A 10146-nucleotide genomic window follows, 5' to 3' on the forward strand; every position below is an offset into this window, starting at 1 on the left:
ATTGGGTTTTTTTGGGGGAGCTTTAACTTACAGTATTAATTCATATTTAAGTGTGTAAAAAAAAAAAAAAAAGGATTTTCAATACTCCTGGAAAGGAATACAACTGGATTTCAGAACAGTTACTCAGCACACTTGAAAATCAACAAGAATCTATCTAAATGTCTTCCTAAACCCAGAAAGACCTAATTTGGAATAGTTTGATATGAGAATTGCTTTATGATGCCAAATTTAAAAAAAATCATTTGCATGTTAATGAATGCATTTTATTAAATATGCAGAACTCAATAATACCCAGAATTTATCCATCATAAAGAATTTGCCCATGAGTTGGAATCTAATATATATATTTATAATTCAATTGCCTCTGACATACCAGCAATACTTGGGGTCATTATCTTCCAGAAAGGAAGTTACAGCAGGAAAAGTGTGGCAAAAATGTACTGGCCCAACCCTATTGCCACGGACCAGAGGATTACAGAATGACAGAGCCTCTCCTTCCTCACACATTCTCTTCATCACAGACTCACAGAATCACAGAATGGTTAGGGTTGGGAGGGACCTTAAGGGTCACCCAGTTCCAGCCCTTCTGCCATGAAGAGGAACACCTTCCACTAGACCAGGTTGCTCAGGGCCCCATCCAGGCTGGCCTTTGTGATGTTCTCAACTCTGCTGGTATTAGCTACCCTACCTCAGAGACTGTGCTTATGCACAGAAGAGTTTCAAGTGTTGAAAGGAGATTGGAGCCAAGAAAATGGACTGAAAAAATAGGAAGTAAACTGGTAGCAGCTTGATGTATGGAGAGAGCATAAGAAAGTCGTTTTTCAGTGGGAAGGGGTTACACATGGGTAGATTTAATGGGATACAGGTTCCTTAAGGACTGCTCTGGAGACAGTATGCGAGTACAGCAGGACAAATACAGCAGGTGGACTCAAGAGGGAGGAAAAATTAAAAAGAAAGAGAATGCAAAAAGCAGACCAAGAAAGGAGCAAAATAGCACCAAAAATATAAACTATACCAGAGCACAAAAACATCCATTACATATAGAAATGAAAGCAGTAATTAAAAAAACCCAGAAATTAATATGAAGGAAGATTTTCTTAACCTTCTTCTTGCATACCTGTTTTCTAGGTTGAGGTTGTAACTATTTTGGACAACAAATCTTCTCAGTCCACTTTTGCCAAGTATCTTATTTACAGAGGCTTAACTGGTGTGAACTACTAGTTAGAATAGTGTGATCTCCAATCAAGACAAATTAATCTGACATTTCCCCAGTTTGCTGCCCTCCCCAGATGTGAGCTACGGGTCCAGGAGCAGCTGCCTGGACACCATCTATGGTTCAGCTCAGTGGAAGGTGCACAACTCACACAGGCTGTGCCTGACTTTCACTCTGCTTAATGCTTCTGCATCCCACTTTAGCTTGACATCTTTTAGGCAAGGTAGAAATACAGATGAATAATCTCCCTGTAAATCTCCCAGGTTCTCTCTTGCGGTCTCTAGCTGGTCAGAGTGACCCCAAGATACGTTAGAAAGTTTCTTTTCCAAGCCCAGCACTCAAAGAAGGAGTCAGATCTCTTCATTTCTCAGTCTCAAGGTTGTTTATTGTTTCTTATCTATAAAATTCTTTCTCCTGCCGTGCTGAGGTCTGCTCAGCAAGACAGTCAGAGGCACTCTGCCTGCCCCCGGACGGTGTTATCTTTTTATACTAAAAACTAGATGTACAATATTTACAATTACTTTCCAATACCTATCACCTATGTTAGACAGTGAACTTCTACTCTAAATCAATCTAAAAGTGCCAACATCACAGCAGAAGATGGAGGCCAAGAAGAAGGAGAAAGGCTGGACACACCCAGATTCCTCCATCTTGCACCCTGAACCCCCATTCTAAAAACCCAAAAAAATCTATTTTTCACCCTGTGATAAATTCACTATCATTCTACTTAAACTTTCATGGCTTGTAATTCTTCATATAAGGTTGGTAATTGTTTTTTCCAAGGGCTAAATCAAAGGCACAGAAGTCTTGGGCTCTGTGCCAAGGTCTCTGAGACCCCTGGGCAGGGGCTCGAATCCTCCAGGGCTGCCAGAGGAATTTCCTGGGTTCCCACAGTTCTCCACTTCTGTGTTTCACACCTACTATGATAATGCCTGGACTGGGAATTGGCCTGTGAGGCAGCAGGATGGTCGCTGAGACCGCAGCTCAGAACCTGAGCTACCCTGCCAGGTTCACTTCTCAGAGGGCTGCAATATTTCAGTCCCAGGGTATGACAATGTCCAGCTGGTAGGCTGACAGTGAAACACTCAGAGCACAAGCCAGAGTGAGCTTATTTTCCATCAAGTGAACATATGAAAAATAAAGTTCTGCTGGGTAATCACATCTTCAATCAAGTAAGTAATAGGGCACCTTAACTGATATGAGGGAGCTTCATACACTGCTACTGGAAGAAAACGTGAGCTCTGGCTAAATACCTTGCAATAGAGGAGTTTAGAATTTTTTTAATTGGCCTGTGAAATACTCAACATACAAATACTGCAAGCACTGTTGCATGTTGTTGGTGCTGTCTCCCACCAGATTAAGGCTGCGTTTTGGACACAGTAGGTCATTACTGTACAACAGAGCACAGCCCCGGGAACAGGTGAGTACCTAGAAAACCAGCCACCGAGTGTCTCTCCCCTGTTTGTCAATGTCACACAGATCAAGTGTGCTGACAGCTGCCAAAAGAAAATTGCCTGCTGTCACTCTGGACATCTAACCTTTCCCTCTGTACTTGGCTCTGCCGAGTCCACACCCTGAATCCTGTGTCCCATTCTGGGCCCTCACTTCCACACAGACATGGAGGTGCCTGAGCAAGTCCAGAAAAGGGCAATGGAGCTGGTGAAGGGTATGGAGCACAAGTCTGATGAGGAGCAGCTGAGGGAGATGGAGGGGAGAAGAGGAGTCTCAGGGTGACCTTAGCAGTCTCTACAGCCCCCTGAAAGGAGGCTGTAGCCAGGTGAGAGCTGGTCTCTTCCCCCAAGCAACCAGCAACAGGACAAGAGAAAATGGCCTCAAGCAGCACCAGGAGAGGTTCAGGATGGACGTCAGAATCAATTTTGTGAAAAATGCATGTATTTTATGATTGGCTTTTCGCAAATATTAAAATGAATATTATATGTGTTGTGTTAGAAAGAAATGCTGTATTCTCTCTGTGTTAAATATAGTTTTAGGTTATAAAAATTGTTAAAATAGAAACGATGCTATGTAAGATGCTTTGTTTAACAGAAAGGGCTTGCAGCGAGATAGCAGCCACAGGACACCTAAGTCTTTCAGAAAAAGGGAATTTATTACCTTCTTATCAGAAGAAACTAACTTCTTCCCACCTTGGAGGTGCTGTTAGGATTCAGAGGAAGAAGTTGACACTGACCGGATGGAATCCTGTGTTTGAATGGAATTTATGCATCATGTATGAAGTGTATGAATATGCAACGGGCTATTGTTCTTAAGGGTTAATCCTTTGTTAACGGGTGTCCTTTCTTGGGCTCGTGATGCCCAGAAAAAGGTACCCGGACGTGTGTAACTCTTTGTTTTTATTGTCTCATATTGTCTTAATTCAATTTGTCCAAATTGTTATTACTCTAATTGTGTTACTATTTTTATAACCATTTTATTACTATTAAACTTTTAAAATTTTAAAAACAAGTGATTGGCGTTTTTCACAAATTTCTTCATGGAAAGGGTTTCTAAACATTGTAATGGACTGCCCAAGGAAGGTGGTGGAGTTGCCGTCCCTGGAAGGTGGGCAAGAAATGACTGGATGTGGCACTCAGTGACATGGTCCTGCTCACATGGTGCTGTTCAGTCATAGGTTGGGGTTGATGGTCTCAGGGGTCGCTTCCAACCTAAATGATCCTGTGATTCTGTAACTCATCCTTAGCATCTCATCTGTACTCCTTGAAGTCAGTAAAAAGCTGACTTTCCGAGTAATCCCTATGCAATTTATTTCTGCTGAATTACCACCTAGCAGTTCAGTGCAGTTTCTGTACACACGGGTGAATAAAAACATTTTACGTGGGGCTTTATTTCTGGGTGCTCGATGTATTCAACACGGCCCAACCCATGCCCACCCACAACTCCCGCTCCCCCGCGCAGGCCGCTGCCTCTCCCCTCACCCGGGGGGGGCGGGGCCACGCTGGCTCTGACCAATCAGCGCCGCGGCTGATTGGGGCCGGACTGGCGCGGGGAGCTGTCACTCCGGTGACGTCACGGCGGGATGAGCGGGCGGGCGGAGGTATGGCCGCCGCTGGGCCCGGGCCTGCCCAGGGGATGAGTGGGTTCCTGCGGCCCGGGGGCAGCTGCCCTTCCCTCGGAAGGGGCCCTGCAGCTGGGCAAAGGGGCAGGCTGCCGCCGCTGCCTTCCCTCTGGAAAACTACTGTGTGCAGGCCTCTGGCTGTCCCGCGTGTCCTCCGCCATCCCCTGCCTTGTCTGGCATTGCCACCCGCTCCGGGGCTGCGGGGGCAGCAGCTCGGCAGGGCCGCTGAGCGCCCCCGGCCTGTGCAGCTCATGTGCGAAGCGCTGCCAAGAAGCCCCTTCGGGACGCTGAGTGTATCCCAGCCCCGGGGTGTCCTTGCTCCCAGATGCCGCCGCAGGGATGTTTGTGTTGCCCAGTGCCCGTTCATTCCGCAGAACATGAGCAGCTCTTGTGTCTGGGTCAGCTTCTCCAGCTGGCGGTGCTGATGGAGGCCCTGTGTCCCCCTGGAGCTTTGGCTGAAGCTGTGCTGTCCCCTGTCCCTGGGGAAGGTTGAGTCCTCGCCTCTGTGCAGGCTGCTGCTTCACTCGCTGGTGATTGAAATCACTCTGTGATTTCAAAATGTTTGCTAGGCTGTGTTCTGATGTCACATATTATGGCCTGGGCAGCTAGTTAGGTCTGGAAAAGATAGACATAGATATATAGAGAGGGTCAGAACCATTTCAGTTTGTGCTTTGAAGCTTCATTCTCTAATGCAGAACATAAAGGGACTTGCCCATTATTGTATGGAAAATCTTTGAAGCAGAGGTGCAGTCACTCATTCAGTACTCTTAAACAGAAGAAATAAAAACAGGCTTGCTGTTTTGGTTTATTTCTTAATTGTCTGAGGTTTTTTTCATAGTAATGTGTAGATGTATAGACTGGGAACACTCCCTCTTGTTTTTTTTTGGGGGCTTTTTGGGTTTGATTTTTTTGGGGTTTTTTGTTTTTTAAAATAATAATATTGGGTTTTGTTTCATTTCTAGGTTAAAGTGAAAATACCTTTTGGAAACAAATACCTTGATGCTATCTTCTCTGTCCCAGAGAAGAAACCAACATATGGAGTGATTCTTACTCATGGAGCTGGAGGAGACATGAATTTCCCTCACTTGGTGTCCTTGGCAGCCTATCTTGCATCCCATGGAGTTCTGTGCCTGCGGTTTACTTGTAAAGGCCTTAATGTTGCCTACAGGACTAAGGCTTTCAAAGCAGTTGTGGTAAGGAGTGAAAAAATTCTCAGACCAAAGCTTAGATCCACGGTTTCTTAAATTACAGCTAGAGATTAGCCAAGAAACAGTGGGAGAATTAGATCCAAAGTTTAGATAAATGGAGCACTGTGTGTGAACAGAAGGAGCAGAAGCAATTCTTAGATGGGCAACAGCTGGAACAGCTGCCACAAGGGTGTGGGTTTGAGTTCAGGGAAAAAGAAAAGCCTGACAAAGAGCAGGGGTGTTTCATGGGAAAACTTACAGCTTGGAAAAGTGGAAGAATTTAGGATGGGTGATCTGCTTGCATTGAGCAGGAGGCATTTTTATAGGGGAACAAAGTCCAGTTCTAAAGGAATTGTGTATGATGTCATTGTGATTAAATGTACATTTGACTTTACTGTCTTTAATGGGCATCTCCAGTCTTTGTGGAAGAAGCATAATGTTCTTAGTGTGTTTATGTTAATATGCTGGTATGTAAGGATAATTTTAAGGCAGCTGCTAAGATTAGTTATCTCCTAAAAGGTGAAAAAATGTGGCTGAATTTTATCTTTTCTGTTGGACTTAGCTGTCGTGTCACAAATACATAACCTCAATGAAGAGCATTTTTGCAAACCTGCTTTTCCTTTTGATGGGCCAAGAGTGTGCATGAGGTCTGTTACTGTAACTGAGTTGATATATAGTATTCACTTGTTTTGGTAACTTTATAGGGCGTCTGATATTTTAGACTTGCTGAGAGCTAATGTGAAATTGATTATGTTGTTGCTGCAAAACCTTATGAAACCATTTATGTGATAAAACCCAACAGAGCACCTTGTATGTACCTGTTCTTTAATCTTCAGTGCTGAAAGAGCTTCCCATTTTCTGTGTAGTAGCTACAAACAGAAGAGATTCCTAACTTCCCAGCTGTCTTAATTCTGCCTTGTAATGCTTCTCTTTCTCTTATTTCTTTAGGAATACTTAAAACTTTGTGATGATTATAAACTTTCTGGTGTTTTCCTTGCAGGTATTGTTTTTATTATCAATAATTTTCTCTCTTATACTGTCTCTAGTAATAGCAATCTGTAAGTATTCCAAGTCTGTCCCACTTTGGTGACAAGCAAATGAACCCTTCTTATGATGCCATAGATCTTACTGCAGAAGAGGAAAGAGAGAGCAATAGATTGTATTTTCCAGGTACTTTGGGACAAAACTTTCTTGTCACTTAGAATTTACAGGGGATGACTTCTCTGATTATCCATGTGTACTTTTTAACTGCAATTCTTGAAGAATTCTGGTTACTGATAAATGGAAAACAGTTTTCCCAAAGCAGGTTACGGTAATTAAAACCTAGTGACAGATCAAAAAAGTCAGCTATGTCACGTGGAAAGGGGAATAGGTGGGGGTGGTTAGAACTGTCTTGATAGGGGAAATGATAAGTTTTCTCTTAGGTGAACCAAGTCTGTGCTGCTATAAGAACTAGCAACTTGTAGCACTCAATTGCAGTGCATTGTCAGCTCATATGCCTCCTCTTTGAGGAGATACTTTCCCTTGCTGTTACTGACTGAGCTCATGTTCCAAGTTCACATTTTCCCTCCCTTCTACTTTTACTTTTAGGCTGAAGTTCAAAGTGTGCATAAACACTTGTTGGATTTGTTTTGTGAGCCAAGTGAAATCAAGCAGAGAATTTTGAATTTGAGCAAATTGAGGTTGCATGAAAATAATGATACAGGACACTATCATGGCTATCTCAAATTTCCAGGCTCTGGAGCATGGGACCAGTCCTTCTCTTCCCTTGTCCCCAGGGTGGGGTGTTGTTCCTTCCAGTATTGCAAGGAATCTCTGTCCCTTTATATTTTCTTTCTTTTCCCCTTCTTTTTTAAACAGGGGTGTAAATGTTACAACTAGACAAATATCTTAGCAGAAAATGTTGAAATTAGGATTAATGTTTTTCATGAAGTAGATCATCCCTAACATTTTGTGACACTGAAATACACTCAGTTGGATTGGTCTGGGGAGTTGTTTACTAAACCAGAATGTGGATGAGGTGACAGCAGATAAAACTTTTTTCCTTTATTTCTGCATGGGAGAAAGGCCGTTCCATGGGCTCATGAGCTGCTGCCTCTGTGATACGTCAGCTGAGCCAGGGTGATGATGATGATGATGATGATGGCTTCATTCAAGGTCTCGTGTGTTTATCTTACCCATTGCATCGACCAAAACTGCAGTCCAAGCTCCGGGATGAGGATTTGTTACTGATCACACGTCCAGTGCTGTTTGTTTCGGGATCAGCAGATGAGATGTGTGAAAAAGTGAGTACCCTTGTAAATCCTGCTATCAAAGGGCAGTCTGGAGGAGCAGCCTCAGTGATGCCTGTATTTCACCTGATTAACAGCCTTGCCTAAATAGGTGTCTTCTGAAGGAAGCCTTGGGTAGAAAACTTCATCAGACACAAGGAAGCCTGCCAGGGCTTCCTTTTGCCGCTTAAAATGTAATGGACCATGCTTGATCTTCCACTTTAGCAAGCTCATCTTTGGGTCACTGAAATACCCCTGATTTAAAAGGTTTCAATAGGAGTGCATAAATTAAAAGTGGTCTATGGAAGTAGTGAGTTATTTGCTATTTTGTTTTAACCATTTCAACTTGCAAAACCTGTGTGGTGCCACCAATGTCACATTTTCATGGCAAATTCTTCTGGCAAAGCAGTTCTACCCCCAAGTCAGGCTTCTGTGGTCAAAAGTGATAGTTTTGTAGAGATGAAGAGCAGGTGTAGGGAGGGAGGAAAACAGTGCTTTTCTGCTGTGTTTCCTTGCAAGCAGGTATCTGCTGTTCTTGAACAGGCCAGTGTGAATTTGGGGCTATGTGCAATTGGCATTTTCCATGCTTGGACAGTTTCTGAGGAGTCATAATGCTTTTGTGAGTATTTGTTGCCAAAATAAGTCAGGCCAGTGACCAGCAGATCCTTGGAGTGCCCTTTATGGGGGAATCTCTGACTTTGTGAGCTGGTTCTTAGATCTGTTTGCTGAGAAATTTCAACAGTCTCAAAGCTAGTCCCTAAGGAATGACATTGCTATTCAGCCTCTGCAGACAAATCTGACTTCAATTCTATCATTTTATTGCCAGCACTACCCTTTGACAGTAAAAATGGACTCCTTTGAAGTTTAATTTTCTGCTATTCTCTGTTTCAGTAAGGGTGAAGCTTTGGGCAGATCCCACTATTCATATACTGACTAGAGAATACATCCCATTTTCCTAGCAAGGTGTTTTTCATGTGCACACAGACACATCTATCTGTTTTTAGGGGCTGCCTATTTTGCATTACACAGGCAAAGCAAGAGACATCTAGGAGTTCCAGAGTTTGTAGCAGCCAATTCTCTAATATCTGCATTCTTGTTTTCTCCATAGCAATTGCTAGAAGGTGTGGTGAGCAAAATGAAAGCCCCTAAAAAAATCCATTGGATTGATAAAGCAAACCATGGGATGGCAGTCAAAGGACGAACAGCAGATGATGTCATGGAAGAAGTAAATGCACAGGTTTTTTCTTGGCTTAGAGAGAATGTTCAACTGCAGCAAAAATAATTTGCAGTGTTCAAGCAGTATCTTCATTTAGTTTTTCCTAAATGTGGCAAATAAGGGGTTTGTTATTTTTCAGAGGCATATTTTTTTAAAAACTGGTGTTTTCAGAGGTCTAAGTGCAAATGCAAATAAAGCTTTCTATGAATGAAAAGAAAATGCAAACTAATAAAGAACTTCCAGAAGTACAGAAAATATATCATGGTAGCATTGTTCTCTGTGTTTCTATGCAAATATCCATATACAACACTTGGGAATGCAGAAGATTAAGTAATGCTTTTGACTAATATTTGAAGTAATATACTGGAAAAAATTCTACTTCAACAGATATCTTTAGGGTTCCTCAATTTCTGAGTACATTACTGATGCTGTACTCATTTGTAATTAAAACCTACTGATTTTAGGGTTCTGCCAGCACATCCCCTGAGGCTGGTGAGCCTGGTGTACTACTTTGCCTTGATGCTGTGTGCTGGCCTTCCCAGGTGCTTCCAAATCTGTGAGGCAGGGAGAGGAATCTCTGGTTGGTCACAGTGTCTGCCACCTTAGGGAGCCAGATTCTGCCTCTGGGGAGGAGGTAATGCAGGCACAGCTGGGTGTGTGGAGCAAAGAACATGGTTCAGTTTTGAGGAGTCCCCTTCACCACTGTCCTTTGTGTAAAGGACTGATCACAGAGACCCTCTGATAAATAAACACTGATAGACAAATTGTGTTTAGTGATGGAGGAACTCCTGGAGCAGGAACCAGTTGTGCATCCATTGTGACAGGAGGATCTCAGGTCTCTGCCTGAGCTGTGACACTGGAGAGTGGATTAAACACTGTGTGTGTACTGGCAGCTGCAGCCTTTGTCATTATGGGCTGTGAGTAACCTGTTGGTATAACCGAGCCTACAGCAATATTGGATTGTGGTTTTCCTGCAGGTTAACAAGATTTATTATGAACCCCACAGCACTGGGGGGAATTTGAGATTCTCTCAGAAGGAGCACAGTTATGGTCTGAAAAAAGAAGCCTTTGACTGGATGGATAGATAGAGAGGGAGGGAAGATAGATAATGCTCATCTGCCCTTCTTTGCAGAACAGTTTCAGGTTTGTGGAAAGACTTACTATATACAAGCATGAGTAAAAAGTAT

The 10146-nt window shown here is 43.1% G+C and overlaps 1 protein-coding gene across 1 annotated transcript; it reads left to right on the top strand.

Annotated features, from left to right (window-relative positions):
- The first annotated feature begins 4220 nt into the window (after nt 1-4220).
- TEX30 (testis expressed 30) lies at nt 4221-9196 on the top strand. The gene is made up of 5 exons (XM_054271871.1): nt 4221-4265; nt 5249-5479; nt 6422-6473; nt 7541-7758; nt 8852-9196. The coding sequence occupies exons 1-4, from the start codon at nt 4248-4250 to the stop codon at nt 7558-7560; spliced, it is 321 nt and encodes a 106-aa protein (XP_054127846.1). The 5' UTR covers nt 4221-4247; the 3' UTR covers nt 7561-7758; nt 8852-9196.
- The last annotated feature ends 950 nt before the right edge of the window (nt 9197-10146 follow it).

Source organism: Melozone crissalis, unplaced genomic scaffold (assembly GCF_028551555.1).
Source record: "Melozone crissalis strain CALT ecotype California unplaced genomic scaffold, PUWL_Pcris_2 ptg000013l_1, whole genome shotgun sequence".
Lineage (NCBI taxonomy): Eukaryota > Metazoa > Chordata > Aves > Passeriformes > Passerellidae > Melozone > Melozone crissalis.